Source organism: Lissotriton helveticus, chromosome 8 (genome assembly GCF_964261635.1).
Source record: "Lissotriton helveticus chromosome 8, aLisHel1.1, whole genome shotgun sequence".
Taxonomy (NCBI): Eukaryota; Metazoa; Chordata; class Amphibia; order Caudata; family Salamandridae; genus Lissotriton; species Lissotriton helveticus.
The window spans coordinates 1558929675-1558948293 of NC_136069.1; the positions used below are offsets into that span (position 1 = coordinate 1558929675).

At 45.0% G+C, this 18619-nt stretch overlaps 1 protein-coding gene across 2 annotated transcripts in view; it reads right to left on the reverse strand.

Annotated features, from left to right (window-relative positions):
- Positions 1 to 18619, reverse strand: part of RAB6A (RAB6A, member RAS oncogene family) — a 369438-nt gene that overhangs the window by 64963 nt on the left and 285856 nt on the right. Inside the window, exon 4 of one of the 2 annotated variants that reach the window (XM_078658559.1) lies at positions 8925 to 9030. In XM_078658559.1, coding sequence (XP_078514685.1) covers positions 8925 to 9030 — 106 coding nt within the window. Of the gene's footprint in view, positions 1 to 8924; positions 9031 to 9111; positions 9218 to 18619 lie in introns of both variants that reach the window. The other variant, XM_078658560.1, reaches the window with a different exon arrangement.

An 18619-nucleotide genomic window follows, 5' to 3' on the forward strand; every position in this document is an offset into this window, starting at 1 on the left:
ATATATATGTGTAGACTCAATTTTTTTTAAATGTCACTATTTGCACGATATGCATGAACAAAAGTTTTCAAGGTGCTAACATCTGATTAGTATTGCGTCCTTTGGAATTTCCCCTGGGTGCACATTTGTTTTGAATTTAACAAATGTTTGTGAATAATGAGTAATTTAAAACCTCACATTATTCTCTACCTAGCCGTGAACAATTCGCATGTAAAAGCATACTGAGGCGACGAAACAAGTGTTGGCTTGGGAACTGTTCACTTATTGAAAACCTGAAGATCTATTAAAGAAAAAAAGAAGAAGAGTAAAACTGATTGATTTATTGATGTGTTATGTTTGAGTAACTTCTGAAACTACCAGTTGTATTTTTAAGTGTGCTTTGGTTTTCCGTTGATGATGTATGCCCAATATCGCCTGGCTCAGCAAGCCTCTGAAGACGTGCCAGTTGGTTAAAGCAGTATTGCTGTAATTATTTACTGTCTAAAGCCCTGATATATTCTTGCTGATAATTTGACACTGCCATGTGATTTATGAATGTGTCTATAATGCTCCGTATTGTATAATGCCCTTTGTGTAACTAAATTCCCTTGCCATGGTGCCATCTGAGATTTTTTCCTCCTCCCCTCGCCTGCCGCTATACCATGTATCGACTTTTTGTGTTCCACAATTGATTATGGTCTATGTGATCGGTTATTTTAATTTGTATGTATTTTTTGTTAGTGTTTTATGTGATTCAAATTGTAATAAAAACATTAAAAATTGCAATAAAAACAAAAAAAAGGAAAAAAAGAGGTGTATTCTTTCCTTCATGTAGAGAAGTGTAGTCAAGAAGTGGGAGTTTGCGTCCACGCTCATCTGGGCTACTGTTGCACTATCTACTTGGGCGTGGCCCAGCAGCTCCACAAGTGGGGAAGTAAAAATGTATGAAATCTCATATACCATCTCAGCTGGTTGTCACCAGTAAACAAGCAGATTATGTTCAAAGTAGCTCGCCATTTCCACAGGGCTTATCATAAAATGGGCCTTAATCTCTCTGAGAAGGTTACCTACCCTAAGGTGAGGACCCTACGCTCAAGTGCCGCTCTTCTACATAAAGGAGACCCAGAGTAAAAAAGAAAGTGAACGCAGCAGGATCTTTCAGCCGCAGGGTTTTCAAGGTTACCATAGGGCATTTTGCTATCTAAAACTTTGCTGCATTTAAGGCGGTAGTATGCGCTTATCACTGGGCTCTATCACAGACAGAAATGATCAGTTTCTCGCCGCCCAGAAAATTTAAAGACGTTGTGAGATCTTTTACTGTTGTGCTGGTTTTTAGTCGTGGTTTTTTCTTCTCTGCTGTGGCTGATGCCAAAATGCTTTTGTGAATATCAGAATAGATATAATATGTGCATGACAAAAGAAGGCAGCACAGCAGTTATTGCAGAGGTGTCCCACTCAACATGCAACGTTTCTACTCGGGAATCATATGCAATAGACAGGCCCTTTCTAGTACTGATGTAGTCCAACTGCAGAAGGGAGCTGAATGGCCAGCCTCGCCACTTAACAGAACTGGTGATCACTAAATGAAGGGACAACATGGCACACAGTGGGGATTTAACTCATGACTGAAGTTATCTATCACCTGTGTCAGAATCTCTGGGAGGCTAAGTGTGAACAGTGTTAGTACTAAAGAGTGCAATAGAATTTACTACAACTGCAACTCCCTCTAGCATGGAAAGATAGAGATCTGTGGTTATCCACCCTCCACTGTGTACAGGTCAAGGACCACGACTCACTGATTCCCTTCTGCAACAGTAAAATATCTTTCAATTTCGCAAGAGAAGAACCGATTTAAAGTGCTACAAAGTGCAAGACAGGGGAAGCAAATGCCATGTGAAAATGGGACCCTAGCACGGGTGCTACAGTGCTTCTACTATATACAATCTTATTCAGTACATATATGTTTACTGCCAAAAACGATTTGCGTGAATCTTATCATCAAGTAAAAACAAAGGTGAAGCTTCAGCACGGGTAAATGCAGAACTAAAGTTTTATGAACAGGACTTGGGATATAATCAGCTTGCTGTAAACGTATGAATGCAAAAAGTCTTGGGCTATCGAATGAAAGGTTGTCATGGTGCAGCAAAGTAAAATGACTGCAAGGTGATAATTGTTAGGCACAGAGTAAGGCACAAACTGCCCTGTTCAGAGAACGAGGGCCTGTACAATTACTTGACAAAGAAACTTCCAAATGAAGTAGCATTTGTCCATGCAGGGACTCAACAGTCAAGACCTGTTTTAGAATTGAACATTGAGAACATTCCTTCATTAGAGAATAGAAGAGCGTGGGCTATTTATACAATTAAATAAAACGTCCAAGCCCCTGTCCTAAGGGGTTCGTTAAAGAATGTAAGGACATCGACAGATTCTTTAATATACTTTAAAACACAATAAATAATTCCGATAAGAAGAGAAACAGCTTCCTTCTGTTGAAATGGTATCAAGACAAGACTTGTATCCTAGGTTACCTAATTGTTAGGACTAGGTGAAATCAGCTTAAATGAGGCACATTCAACATTGATAGAGCAATAACGCATACCAGTTCACACAAAGACATCTGCCACAAGAGAAAACTGATACATCAGAACGTGAAGTGACACCATGTCGGATGTGCTTGCGTAGGCCCACATTTAGGCTGGGGTGGGCGGAATTTGCCTAATTGTGTTATGCAAATCTCCGCGAAACGGTAAAAAATCTCCACGAACAAGCAGAAATTCCGCGAACACGTGGAATTGCTTGTTCGCGGTGCTTTTTTACTGTTCGCAATCGCGGTTTGCGTGCTCGAGGGGAAATATCTTGCAAACATGCATTTTGAGAACAAGCAAAAATTTCGCGGAACGCAGAATTTTGGGCAATTTCACGTTCTCCGCGGATCGCGATATTACCCAAATTCCGCAAATTCCCCGAGCAGAACGGAATTTGCCAGCCAGGCCTAATTTAGGCAAATTAACTTTGACAAGAATGATCCTAAATAGCCTTGGCTGCCATGCAATGGAAGAAAGACAATGCCATTCAAATAGAGGGGCTCGTCTTCTACTCCTGATCTCAGTAAGAGATTTAAAGCCACTGTTCATCTGCATAAATCATGACTTGGATATTGAAGCCACAAAATAAGGCTTTAATAGGTGCTGCTCCACTTCAATACAGTCCGGTAAGTATCACACAATGCTTGGAATTCCCCTTCAAACTCTACGGTTAAGATGTGACCTAATTCCCCTTAAAGTGTATTATTTTGGCCGCATGACTAGTACGACTGATCGGGTTTGTAGGCTCTCTTTGGGGCTGCGTCACAGCCCTTAGTGGCCATTATCTGCATTTGTGCTCCCCTCCTGGTTTATAGACGTTACTGGCTGTGGATTTTTTCTTTCTTTCTTTTGTTTTTTGCAGCTTCATATAATATCAAGCAGGGAAGCAGTTACAGCCTGTTAATCCCCTCAATCGCCCCAGCTTGCAGTCCGATTCATGAAATTTTTGCAGCATTCAGGAAAGTTGCAGGTGTATGTCTCAGGTTAATGTGTTTTAAACTCACCGCAATGAGGCTACATTTGCACAAATTATATCTTAATAATTTGGGGCAATTCATTTGCTGCAAGTCAAACTAACCATCAGATGAGACTTTAGATAAAATACCCTATTGATCCTTAGGACCAGATTAAGACCAATGAATACATTACATCTGATTACTAGGAATTTTAAAAGTGCTAGCTACTCTCGATGTTTGCTGTTGAAGTACTAAAAGTGTGGTGCTTAGAAAACTACTATGTCATATTCAGTAAAGCTAAGCACAAAGTTACCCCAATGAGAATTAGTAATTTGTGGACTTTCAGCCACTAGGAATTTATTTGCCCTCAGTTGCTGGTCTGGAGACTGAGGAAGTAGTGAGGGACACAGGCCTGCATGTGAGATATACCGCTGGAGGTCTACCATTTAAAAAAAGCTTCTTTGTTCTGAACTATTAGAATTAATAAGCACTGTTCCTTTGCCTAGTTAAGTTATTCTTATGTAAACTGTTGGAGATTAATGGTCTTCTGAGTTATAATGTATACTGCCTATGGTAGCTCTTGTATTTATACTCTATGGTAGATCATATAATTATACATGATCCTGATTGAGAAAAAATTGAAATGTATTTTATTGTATGGCTCATCTACTGTAGTTATTTTTTCTTTTAGCTTATTTCTCTTATTTATTTCACACTCTTTGTAACCGTTTTAATTAACTGTGTAATAAAATTACTATTACTGAGACATCATTTAGTAAGCGTGTGTGATGGCAGCATAAAAATAAATTAATGACTGTAAAAACAAGACAAAAATATCCATCTGCAAGCTATGTGTTTTTATTGGTGGACTTTCAGGAATGGTCAGGAATGCTCAAGAGTTTACAAAAGTATGTGTCCTCATGTAATGCAACTGGTTCTATGTAAAGCGCTCCGATACCAGATTCAGGTCAAGGTCGCACTATATCAAACTCTGTAAAATAAAAAATAATAAAAAAATTAACCTATGGAATGTGTGAGGTGACAGATGCTTGAAAATCCCAAACTAAAATTTTATAAGGGTAAAATAAATATCTGGAAACGCGGTAAAACACTCTGCATGTGTACAAATGGTTCGCCTTGACAAAAGAAAAGTAACAATATCTGGGAAGGCTGTCTAGGAGTTTCAGGATTCCAACGTGATAACATGTAGGAGGTTCCTTCAATCTCAGTTGAAGGTGGTGAGTTATTCAGTACTAAAACAGGTGAATTAAGATTACATCCTCATATCCTAGATCCTTTCCTGGGGAGCAAATGTATGAATAAAAGGTGCAGCTCAAAATCCTGTCTTAAACAAAAGGGATAAGCTGAAGGAGTAAAATTCATAGGAGAATGGTGTGCATGCCACTGAAAATACACTGGCCAATGAACTGGGCATGGATCAAACGCCTAGAAGAATATGCAATAACCAAACACCATGGCTGGTACTGTAGGCAGCACAGTAAATTGTAATTCAGGTGCAAGGCACAAAAATGCACAGGGAGGGGCAGTGCTACAAGGGAAGAATATTTTTCATTTACACAAGGGAGCACCACATTTGCAAGCAAGTCTCGGAGAAAGACGAAAAGGTTAGACCATTTGGAATACTCGAAGAGAGATCAGTGTGGGACTGAGCTTAGGAATGGAAACAGTCCTGGCCACAACAGGGCTTACCTCACAATATGGAGCAAAGAAATACAAATGTTAACTTTGCTTTAAATAAACAAGACGAAATCTCTGGTATGTAAATTAGATGCAGATGACGTGGTACAGGATTAAGCTCAAGACTGAATCCAAGTTCTATGCATAATACACATGGTGTTACAGTTTTAACAAAAAGTCATCCTGTTTCCAACCTAAAAATCTCCCATTGCATTGAAAATTCTCATCAAACCCTACTGCACATGTAGGTTTGGTTCAAATGTAAGGAAAGCACTCCGCTTCGACTGCAAATTAAACATTAATCAAGTTAGGAAATAATTAAAAACAACGTACATTTCTCCGTTTTTCCACCACTTTCCCTTTCCTGCCTCTCTCATTCTGGGTCAAAGTCTGAGGATTACATTTAAGCACTGGTTCCAAAAACTAGTGCTGGTGGGTCTCACCTGCACCATCAGTTCAAATAAAGAACTGAGGTACCCCCTGTGATTTGTCAAGTGATTCCACAGATATCAGGTTCACTAACAATGTTTGTTTATACATTCACATACCTACATATTCAAATACAAACGTAAAGCCTATCATTAAGAGTGTTCCCAAATTGACACAAAGGCGTTGACATAAATAGCGAACCCCTTTGTCTTAGAAGACGTCTGCTGGAGAAGAAGTCAAAAGGTCTTAGCTTATTGACCTTTTGCCTATACCAATGCTATTTCCTGATGCTGTGCAGCACTAGTAAAAAACATTTTTTGCTGATGTTGAGTAACATCGGCAAAAAAAATAAAAACATTAAAAAAGGAACAAAGGCACAATGACTGAGCCTGCATTACTCACTAGCGAGCACATGGTGATAAATCTACGCATGTACATATATACCGAACTGTGCAAGTGCCTAGGGAATAACGTCACATTTATTTTGGGTTCATTTACTGACCCAGATGCCGGATGATATATTGATCGCTGATCAACTAAACAAAAATGTTATTTTAATGGCGCTAAAGCGTTTTATGAACAGAAAATCAGCCTGGATGCCAAGACCTCAAACTATCTAAATGCCCATAAGGGATTCAGGAGCTGGGTGAGGGATGAGGGAGCAACACTGAACATGCGGTGGAAGGAGGGAGTGATGGGGGGGGGAGGGGTGTTGAAGCAGCACACTAGGGAGAGAGCTAGAAAACATGTGCACTCGCACAGTGCTGAAAGAGAAACGTAGTTCCCTGAATGCAAGTAGTGGTAGAATACAAGTCTTCCAACCAAAACGATGGAAGTACAAGGGGGAGGGAGAAACAAGACGACAAAGGCAAGTTACTGAATAAGAAGCAGGCCATGGAGTGACAAAGCAAACCAAATGTTAAGCAATGGGCAGGCTTTAAGGTCATTTTGTTTTTGGAACGGTCCACAAGAGGCTTGTGCACAGAGAAGCTTGTAAGCTAAACACTCAGTCTTTCCGAGTAGGGAGCTTGTACTGGTTAGATGTGAATTTATTAGAGATTTTAAGTAGCATAAACAGTGTGTAGGGAATAGCAGACTCAGCTGCTATGTAGATAGGAAGTTGCTTTAAGGACTATGGAGTTGAATGGGATGTAACGACAGATCTAAACAGGTCTCCTAATGCAGTCTTCGGCATTTTCGTAGGTACAAGTATCACAACGGTAATGCCCAATTAAGCTGCTTCAGAGTTTAGTACTGTCACCTCACGAAATTCAAAAAATGTTTAACAGCTTCAGCTTTGTTTTTCATGGTGATCTTCGGTTCTCCAAGAGGTTTTCTAAAACCAAGGCTCAGGACATATTTAGTGCACCGCAAGTTATGGACTACTCAAGAACTGCACTTTAAAGCAGCACAATACTGCTGTGTTAAAGAGAGCCCCATAGCAACAAAGAGCCTTTTCAGCATTCAACAGGCAGACAATGCTTTACCTACAATTGTGGATGCAGAAATAACTGAATAACTGCTGAATATATATTACTTTTCAGAAGATACTTGGGCAAAAGAACAAAGGAAGGTTCAAGTAGAACTTTATTCAATATGAACTATGACAGTTCATTAACTTATAAAGCACATTGAAGTTGTAGCTATTAGCTATTCAGACTACAAATCCTTGCCTATCTTTGGAATCACAAACCTCACATCTCACCTTCTAAAAACAAAATCAAAAAACCTGAAATAATTTGGCCCTACAGTTTTAAACGTCCACTGTATCTACAGAATTGCAGGGGCATGGCTACCAATTAAATGTTATCTTGTTCGGTCTTATTTATTAATACAGTTTTATAGTGCCAACTGTATCTCAAAGCTGTACAGGAGGAGAACTTTCATACATCATTTTTTCACACAATTTTATTTTGTTACATGTCTGTTAGGGAGAACTACTGTCAGGTTACGTTACTACTCATCTCAAATTCCACCTCAATCAAGTAATTTACCTGTATGTTGTGGACAATTTCCCTATTTACTCAGCCACTTCCGTATAATATTAGGCAGGCAGGACCACACCCACAGATGGCCACCCAGGTCTCTCAAGATAAGAAGTGCAAGCACTACACTCTGATGTCCTGTGAGGGGCTGTGGTATGATGTACAACCTACTGCAAATAGAAATAACTTCCTACCTAGTGCCGTTCCTCCCTCGTTGTAGACGGTAAAGAATAGAAGGTGGATTTTTCAGGAGGGTTACCATTTGTTTTTGTCTAAGTTTTGGGCTTCCATTTCCCCTTCATGCCCATGCTACATCGATAACCACTGTACTTTGCTTTGCTCTGTTGCCTTAGAATTGTTCTAGTCTCTATTTTGCCTTCATTACAACCTTTTCACTTTGTCCCAAATTAGCCCTGCGCCTCCTGGGCCCAATGAACTCATCACACTCTTGCAGGGCCCATGCAGTTCCATGACATTAAATTATTGACTTTGGCCCTGGCTCCCAGTACAGCCCTGAAAATCTGGCCCTCCAGATACCTTTCATCACCTGTTACTCACTACAGTGCCTGAAACGGCTTCTCTCCTGTGCACAACACTGAAAAGAATCCAGCGCAGAAGAATTATATTACTTGGAACCATGACTATTATTTTTCTTTGTTGTGTTGAGGGCCTAGTAATTGAATAAGAACGAAAATAATGCCTCCTTAACTTTAAAAGAATCTCAAATTTCGTCTGCACAAACTTAGAAAAATCAACAATAATACAGAGGAAAACGACTACATTTTGAAGAATCCATAGGTTAACAGGTTCTTTGCAACAAGACATTTTCACAAAAACACTCCAAGATTGGCATTTCAGACAATCACGCTGTTCTTTTTAAAAATACAGCATTTAAATGAAAAACAAGACTAGGAATCAAGCAAAGAAACATTGAGTAGAGAGAAAGCATTATTTCTGGACAGCAGATTTGACAAGATTATACTGAGGGAGCTTAGTACTAAGGGAAAAGATAGGAAAAAAGACTGGAGCCTTTGTAAAGCAGTAAGAGGAGAGACAACGCACATAATTACAACGAGATGGCATTCCTCGCCCTTCTTGTTCAAGCTTTGTACTGCACACATGATCATTTAACAGTTTAAAACAAAAAGTGTAAACCCCACAAAGCTGTACAGATTTAAACTGCTACTCCCCCTCCCCCCATCAATTATGAAAGAACAAGCAAAAGTGGCAGTGATTACGCATGCAGCTACTGATGGGTAAGAATTAGAAAGTCAAAAAGTCCCTCCACTCACTTGTGATATCATAAACAACAACTGCGACAGTGGAGTCACGAATGTAGCTAGGGATCAAGCTCCTGAAGCGCTCTTGGCCTGCTGTGTCCCATAATTGCAATCGTACCTAGCAAAGTCAGTCAAAATAATAGCAAGGAAGGGGAGGAAAAAAAAACAAGGTCAACAAACCCAGTAGAGGTATACCTACTTGTGATATCGTAAACTACTACAGCCGCAGCGGAATCACGGATGTAACTGGGAATGAGGCTACGGAAACGCTCCTGACCCGCTGTATCCCACAGCTGCAACCTGATCTGCGGGGTGGGGAATAACAGTACAAACCAAAACAAAAAGAAAAGAAAAACAGAATGGGAAAATACTACTAAAATAAATACCAAAAACATCAATTGCTTTAGAAAATGATCGCAAATTCCAACACTCCTATGCAGGTGGGTATTTTTTATTTCGTATTAACCTATAAAGGGGTTTTTACAATGCATACTCTATTCTTACGTGCAAAGAATTGTGCTTTATGTTAAAAGGAAAAAACAGTGCCAGGGCTTTACATTTTTTGCATAGGTAGCTTGAACGGATCTGGTTAACCCAATAGCAATACCAAAGCTAATTTACCTAATTATATGCAGCTAAAACGTTTATAACAAATTACTTGCTCAGTAAAACTACATCTCCCTATGACAAACATATTCCAAGGTCCGACTCTACCAAAAGAAGAGTTACTTACCTTCAGTAACCAGAATTTGCCATCTACCTGCAAATTCCTCACCTGTTGAATATCACCAGGAGCCAAACTGAATCTGGAAGCTTTCTACGCCAGTAGGGGGCACTGGCTGGCTCACTCTTTGAGCCAGACTGACATCACTGTACTGTATAGTGCAGAAGTTGTTTTTCTGTGCCTTTTGAAGCAGAGCGAAGGAACCCGATCAATCGTGAAAGTGAGAGGAGTAATTCTGCATTTAGTGCTATTTCTTAACACAAGAATGCCCCCTTGCATCCAAAATGGGCAGGAAAAGGCATTTTACGCTAAGAAATAGTTCTAAATGCAACAAAACACAAATAGCTAGGTCGCTCGCTAAATGTGAGCTTGGGGTAGGTAGTATTTTCACCCAACTTAACCCTGGCATTTAGTGCTATCTTCTTATCGCCAAATGCCCACCTCGTGCCCAAAATGCCAGCTAGAAGGCATTTTATACTATAGATCGAAATGAGTTGCTGGGGTACAATTCCCCCTCCAAACTTACTCCCAGCATCTAGCGCTATTTTCTTCTCACAAAATGCACTTTTGCGTTCAGAATGTACGCAAGGATGCATTTTGCTTTAAGAAACAGCACTAAATGCAGCAGAACAAAAATAATGAGCACAAGTAGCTGCTCACAGTTGCTAAATTTGCCTTCGTGGTAGGATTGTTTTATCCCCAAATTACTCTTAATTACACAAGCAGAGTGCAATCACGTTATTGGTAATTTTGCATCAAAGTAACGTGGAATTACCGAAATTACACCAATTATGCCAGTGTATTTATAATTACCCCCAGGCCTATTCTTTTTTTAGAAGAGAATAGCACGTTTTTATGCAAAGTATGATCCAGTGAGGAGACAATCTTTTATAGACTGCCTTAACTATCTATTTTCAATTTAGAATATAATAATTGATCATTCTCTGGGGCTCCAGCCGGTGTAATCTCATCTTCTTAGCGGTTAAAATGTAGGGAGGATAATGGACTGCCCCAAGTGGAAAGTGGTGACCATCTTTGTAAGGAAACCGGCTTTAGTTCCAAGGACCAATTTATCCAGGAAGAAGCAGTGAAGGGCAGGTTAACTCTCAGTGCCTACAGCTTACTGAAGTGCCTCACTGAGGTAATGGCCGCAAGAACAGGCATTGGCAAAACCAACAGGTCTCGGCAATGCCAGAGCTATTGGCTTTGTGAATGTCAATGTATTGGCCACTTTATTTAGCAGCACGGCTGCTGTTCAGCATGGCTGAAAGACATTGAAAAAGCACTATGTGGCAGCCACCTTTCTTCTGTACATTAAAACCATTTTATTCACGGTTATCATTCATGAATGCAAACGTTTTAAAAGTGAAAAGTGGGAGATTTTACAAAGAAAAATCGTAAGAAGGAGTAGTTTCTGTCCTGTAACTCCAGTTCTGTAGTAGGGGTATCTCTGTTATAGTCATAATCTAGTGAATAGTCCCGCCCATGTGTGTGGACCCCGGAGCAATCAAAAATAATCTCTTACAGTGTCAAAAAATGCAGAAAAGCATAGACACTTAAGAGAGAATTTAAAGACAGATAATGCAGCCTAAAAAGCTACACTGTCCAGTACTTCAACTAGAAATTCCACCATAAAATCCACAAAACAGCAAAAAGCCTGTACAGATTTCCCTTGCTTTAACAGCAAACTCCCTCAGGAATGATAGAGAGAAGAACCTGGACAGACAAGCCCCATAGGCTGCCATTATGTGGCTCAGAACAGGATACTGTGCCTTTAAGAGAATCTTCCAGAACCTTCTCCCAGTATCCCAGAATGCATAGCAGGTCCAACTTACTTTCAGTTCTTTTTGAAGGCGTAACACTCCAGACCTGTAGCATTCCTTAAAGGAATATGTCTCTCTCCACCGGGGAGGAGGGAGGGCGCTTATGACTATAACAGAGATTCCCCTACTACAGAACTGGAGTTACAGGACAGAAACTACTCCTTCTGTAGCAGGGGATCTCTGTGTATAGTCATAATCTAGTGAATAGAATGGCAAGCCCATCCCCACACCAAAGCGGCGGTGGAGAAAAGAGAAACAACACCACTAATGTGCGAAAAGATTCCGCAGCGAAGCCCGTCTAACCTGAGCATCCGCCCTAGCATCAGAGTCCAGGCAGTAATGCTTAGCAAAGGTATGAACAGACTTCCAAGTGGCCGCCTTGCAGATTTCTGCAATCGGAACATTACGGAGCAATGCTGTCGTGGCAGCCTTGCCCCTGGTGGAATGAGCCTTAGGCTTACCTCCTAAGGTCTTATTAGCTTTTTGGTAACACAATTGTATGCAGGACACAATCCACCGCGAGATGGACTGTTTAGAGGTAGCAAGACCCGTCCATAATTGATGAACAATTGGTCTGACCTACGAATATCCTTGGTTTTATCCAGATAAAATTTCAACACCCTCCTAACATCCAGGGAATGCAAAGACCTTTCCGCTGGAGAGGAAGGATTCTGAACGAACGTAGGTAAAGTTATAGTCTGGTTGATATGAAAATCAGAAACAACCTTGGGAAGAAACTTAGGGTGAGTACGCATAACAACCTTAGCAGCATGAAATACAGTATAAGGTTCTTGGCAACACAACGCCTGAATTTCACTCACCCTGCGGGCCGATGTAATGGCCACAAGGAACGCCGCCTTCCAGGACAGGTGCTGCAACGAAGCCTTATGAATAGGTTCAAAAGGCTCCTTCATCAATCTGGACAGCACCACATTCAAGTCCCATGAAGGCGAAGGAAGCCTGACAGGAGGGAACACTTTCTTCAAGCCTTCCAAAAAATCCTTGATCAAAGGGATCTGGAAGAAGGAAGTCTGTGAAGGGCATTTCCTGTAGGCAGTCAAAGCAGCCAGATGAACCTTAATGGAATGGACATTAAGGCCAGACTGCGCCAGATGTAGCAGATATGGAAGGATGACATCTTCCTTGCATGTCGTAGGGTCATAGTTCTTAGACTTGCACCAGATGCAAAACCTCTTCCACTTGTAAGCATAGGAAGTCCGAGTGGAAGGTCGCTTAGCCTCCTTCAGTATGTCCATACAATCCTCTGGGAGATTCAAATGGCCATATTGCACTATTTCAGGAGCCATGCCGCCAAACTCAAAGACGAGAGGTTGGGGTGCACCATCCGCCCCCCGAACTTTGCGAGAAGGTCCGGCCTGCACGGCAGCTTCATGTGAGGAAGGAGAGACCGGTGAAGCAGGTGCGTGAACCACCACTGTCTGGGCCATTCCGGGGCAATCAGAATCATCTTCGCCCTGGATTGGGAGAGCTTGATGAGAACCGCTGGAATCAGGGGAATGGGTGGAAAAGCGTACAGAAAGCTGTTCGACCAGTTGATCCATAACGCGTTCCCCAGCGTCCCCGGCTGGTAGTACCTGGAGGCGAAGTCTCGGTATTTGCTGTTTTCGGCGGTGGCGAACAGATCGATGTCTGGAGTGCCCCACCTTGCGAAGACTTCTCCTAGTACTTCGTCGTTTAGAACCCACTCGTGGTTTTCCTGAATCAGTCTGCTCAGCTCGTCTGCCTGAACATTCTGCACACCTGGCAGATGAGTGGCCGTTATCGAGAGTCCTCGAGCCAGAAGCCAATGCCAGATCGCCTGCGCCTCCTGAGACAGAGTGCGTGATCTCGAGCCCCCCTGCTTGTTGAGGTAATACATCGTGGTCGTATTGTCCGTCTGTATAAGCAGAGAGTTGGTCCGGAAGGACGGTTGAAAAGCCTTCAGCGCCAAGTGAACAGCCCTGAGTTCCAGGAAATTGATGTGGTACGTGGATTCCGACGGGGACCACTTCCCTTGAATCTGCAGGTCTCCGGAGTGCGCTCCCCAACCCAGGAGAGAAGCATCCGTCACTATAGTCTGAGTGGGAATGTCCTTGTGGAAGGGAACCCCTCTGAGGAGATTCTCCGCTGAACACCACCACTTCAGAGACTGAAGAGCATGTAGAGACAGTCGTATCTTGTCGTCCCAAGATCCTCTCCTCTGGTCCCAATGATCTTCCAAGCACTCCTGCAGCGGTCTCATGTGCAGCCGCGCATGCGGTGTCAGGAAGATGCAAGAGGCCATCAATCCCAGTAGAGAAGACATCGCCCTCACTGTCGTGGATGGAGTGGACATGAGAGCCTGAGCCTTCCGAAGGAGTGATAAACGTCGCTCTTCCGAAGGAGACACGCTTGCTGACAGCGTATTGATGGAGGCACCCAAGTACTGGATGCACTGGACCGGAGTCGGGACAGACTTGGACATGTTGATGTGCAACCCCAGCTTGTTCAAGAGAACGCACATCTTCTGGAAGTGTGCTTGAGCTTCCGAGAAGGAGGAGGCCTTGATCAACCAATCGTCCAGGTACGGGTAGACAAACACCTTGTTCTTCCTCAGGTGTGCCGCTACCACTGCCATGCACTTCGAGAACGTCCGGGGCGCAGACTTCAGCCCGAACGGAAGTACCGTGTACTGATAGTGATTGGTGCCGACTTGAAATCGCAGGAACTTCCTGTGTTTGTGTGCAATGGGCACATGGAAGTACGCATCCTGTAGGTCTATGGCGCAAAGCCAGTCTCCCCGCTGCAACTGAGGATAAATCTGATGCAACGACAGCATGCGGAACTTTTCTCTGCGAATCCATTTGTTTGCCTGTCGCAAGTCCAGAATGGGCCTGAACTCGTTCTTGTCCTTCTTGCGGACCAGAAAGAACCGGGAGTACAGGTCTCTTCCTCTTTGAGACAGAGGTACATCTTCTATCGCCCTTTTCCTTAGAAGGATGTCGGCCTCCGCCTGGAGCTCGCGCAGTTTATACTGTGAGCTGACCGGAGGAATCGACGGAGGAGGGCTGATGAACCGAAGACTGTATCCATTGCAAACAATATTCAGCACCCACTTGTCCTGAGTAATTTTTCTCCACTCTGCCAGAAAAAAATGAACGCTTCCCCCCACCGGAGCGGGTAACGGACGAAGGGGAAGTAACCGCTCAGGGTCGAGGCCCAGCCGGGCCCTTGTTCGCGGTAGAGGACTGCTGTCCACCTCTACCCCTCTGACGTTTCTGGAAGGGTCTTCTGTATTGCTGCTGTTGTTGCAGCTGCTGTTGTTGCCCAGAAGACTGTCCCCTTCCTCTACCCTGCGACCCGAACCGTCGTTGGAACTGGCGGTAGGGTTTCTTTTCTTTGGGTTCTCCAAGCCCACAGCCGTCAGGGTTTCAGCCTCGGCCTTCATTCTGGCCATTTCGTCATCTGCGTGTTTCCCGAAGAGGGTGTCGCCGGAAAACGGCAGATTTGCCACTCTTTGTTGCGCTTCAGGCTTGAGCGACGTCAGCCGGAGCCAAGCATGGCGTCTCTGATTGATACCGTGGCAGTATCCATGCGCGGCCAGCAGGGAGATATCCACCGCGGTGCTGATGGCCTGGTTCGAAACCAGCATCCCTTCCTGGACGATCTCCATGAAGTCCTCTTTCCTGTCGCGCGGGACAAGGTCCGCAAACTGTTCCATGGAATCCCACAGTGCACGGTCGTATCGCCCCAACAACGCCGAGTCGCTGGAGGCCTTCATCGTCGTGGAAGACGTCCCACACGCCTTCCGTCCAGCTGAGTCAATCCAGCGACTCTCCTTATCCGGAGGCACAGTGGAGGACGGGGAGGTAGCATGTAGTTTCCGAGCCGCCGTCACAATCACCGAATCAGGCACTGGGTCCTTCCGTAGGAAGGCCGGGTCCGAATCTGGAGCCCTGTACTTCTTGACAAGCCTGGAGGGAGCAGCTTTCACCACCGCCGGCGTAAGGAAGAGCTGTTCAGCAGGCTCGACCAGTCCTGGCACCAAAGGCAGTAGGGGGCGAGACAGGTGCTTCGTGTGCAAAGTCTCGAAGATCACAGAAGTAGTGGGCGTAGGGGCCGTCACCTTGATCCCCAACTTCGCAGCCCCTCTCAGGAGAACCTCCTGGAACGTGCCAATGTCATCTATCGGAGACACCCTCGTCTCCGGTGAATCCGACAATGTAGGCGAATATGAACGGGTCCCAGAGGCCGAACGGGACCTGGACCTATGCCTCCTATGGCGATGTCTGGATCTCGAGGAGGAACCGTGTCCACTCCTAGATCTTTCTCTCCTCCCGGAGCGTGACCTCGATCTCCTGGGCCTGGGACGCTCCGCCGGCTTCCCCGGGACGGACGTCTTGGGCTGAGGAGGAACCTTCGACTTAGGAGTCTTCTTCGGAGGTGTCGGAAGTCTGGGCATCGACACCGACCTCGGTGGAACCGGAGGAGGAGCACCCGGCACCGGGGCCTGCGGTCCTGACGGAAGAGCAGGTAGAGGAGGCAATGGAGGAGGAGTCGAAGCCCTCGGAGGAGGACCTCTAGGCAAAGGAGTAGGAGGAGGCGGCTTAACAGTCTTCCTCGGGGTATACACCTCTGAGTACGCCGTTCCCGGCGAGCCACCATCCTGTCCGGACTGAGGGGAGCCCCCCACAGTCCTCGGCCTGTCCTTACGACCCGCTGACGTAGACGACCGGTGTTCAGACGTCGACCGTGGTTCCTTCGACGTCGAGCGGCCCTTCGACGTCGACCGTTCCACACGCTTCGGCGTCGACCGGCTTCTATGCCTCGACGTCGACCCCGACCAGATGGACGATCCTTGAAACCTCGACGACGGGCGCTGACTCCTCGACGGCGACCTAGACGACGACCTCTTCGATCGCCTCAACGTCGACCTCTTCGATCGCCTCGACGTCGACCTCTTCGATCGCCTCGACGTCGACTCCTTCAGCGGCGGAGACCTCTTCCGCCTCGACGGCGACCTCGCCTTCCTCGACGGCGGCCTCGACGACGAGGACCCCCTCGACGACGATGACCTCGCCGGCGAACGGCGGTGTTGCCTCGACGGCGAGCGCCGACGCCGGGCCCTCCGATGCCGTCCACTCGACGCCGAAGAAATCGACACCGGGTTCGACGGCGGCCTGTGTAAGTTCCTCGACGTCGACGTTTTCTCAACCCAGAGCCCTGGGGAGACTGGGAACTGGCCGTGGACCTTCCTCTCTACGTCGTGGTCAGAGCAACCGACCCAGACGGAGACCTTGGACGTTTGCTGGACTTCCTGCCCCTGGGTAGCCCCCCAGAGGCCTCAGCATGGGCAGTAGAAGCCCCTCCAGACCCACCTCGAGCCTTCAGTCTTCTTTCTTCAAGTCCCTGAAGTCTGATCTTCCTCCCGTCCTTCAGGGTCCTGCCAGAGAAGCCTCTACAGATCACACACTCCTCTGGGATGTGGGAAGAGGGAAGGCAGAGGATACACACCTCATGGGGGTCTGACTTGGCCTTCTTCCTGGAGCACTCCGGGCATTTGTCAAATAATGCAGGCATTATGGACAACAAAAGAGTGCAGAAACCAAGAAGAAAGACACCAAAGTACTTTAAAAGTACACAAAATCGAATTCAGTGAAAAAACACCAACAAAACCCTTGAAAAGGGAGAGCTCAATGCTCCAGGGTCCTGCTTGCAGGAGCCGGAAAAAAGAACTGAAAGTAAGTTGGACCTGCTATGCATTCTGGGATACTGGGAGAAGGTTCTGGAAGATTCTCTTAAAGGCACAGTATCCTGTTCTGAGCCACATAATGGCAGCCTATGGGGCTTGTCTGTCCAGGTTCTTCTCTCTATCATTCCTGAGGGAGTTTGCAAGGGAAATCTGTACAGGCTTTTTGCTGTTTTGTGGATTTTATGGTGGAATTTCTAGTTGAAGTACTGGACAGTGTAGCTTTTTAGGCTGCATTATCTGTCTTTAAATTCTCTCTTAAGTGTCTATGCTTTTCTGCATTTTTTGACACTGTAAGAGATTATTTTTGATTGCTCCGGGGTCCACGCACATGGGCGGGACTATTCACTAGATTATGACTATACACAGAGATCCCCTACTACAGAATCTAGTTTACCAACTGACATTTTGAAGTACTTCCTTCAGGCTGCTTCCATAGGGTCGACTTTGTGCTCCCCACACCTTGCCAAAAGTGTGTTTCACTTGAGACAGTAGATGGATTTTGTGAAAGGGAAATAAGATAGCAGTATAAACTCAACCATGTCTGGACACAGCTGGAAGCAGCTCAGGCATCCGAATTCAATCTCAATGCATGAAGGTTGGACTTTGGGGTGCAGCATCTGCCCCTCCAAAAAAGTGGGTGATCTGTTTTGAGTAGATGGCTGAAAGAGGGACACAGGAACTTTGCATCAGCCACCCTTCTAGGCTCCTCCAAGGTGATGAGCATGGTTTGAGTCGGGCCTTTATGAAACTTCCTGAGCACTCAAGGAATTAAGCATTTGGAGGAGAACTCCACTTCAACTAAAACGCACCTCCCTCTCCCAATGCTCCTGTAAATGGATACTGTATGGCATAGAACCCTGGGCATTAAGCTTTATTGCAAGTGGCCAAGCGGTTCATCTAAGGGGTGCTCAATAGGGTAGATAGTCTAAATCATCGCTAGGTAGAAATGCCATCTAGTGGTCGGCAAAATGACCTAACCATCTGGCTGAACGTCAGAGCAGTCTCAACCAGATGGTTAGAAAATAGTCAGACCCTATGATGGTGCACTCGAGCCCAGAGCCTCAACACTTCCTGGCACAGAAGATGAGCCCTCCCAACTCCTTCCTGTTTGCAGACATAGAACCACAATGTTTGTATTGTCTGAAAGGTCACGAGGGGATGGGAGAAAGACTTTGAGAGCTAGCCAAATATCACAGTTTGAGAAGGTTTATGAGAGACATCTGCTCTCTAGGAAGGCCAGCATGCACATGTGACAAGGAGGATGCAGGAAGTCAGAAGAAGGGAAAGCACCACTGAGACTGGAACTCTAGCTCCTTCCAGGAACAGTTGTATCCCCCCAAATGTCCCCGATTCTCAGAGGATGGTAGGCTCTCAATGTTGATGGAATGGCTGGGAGGCGTTACTTTCAAAAGGCAAAGCCTTTTAAAAA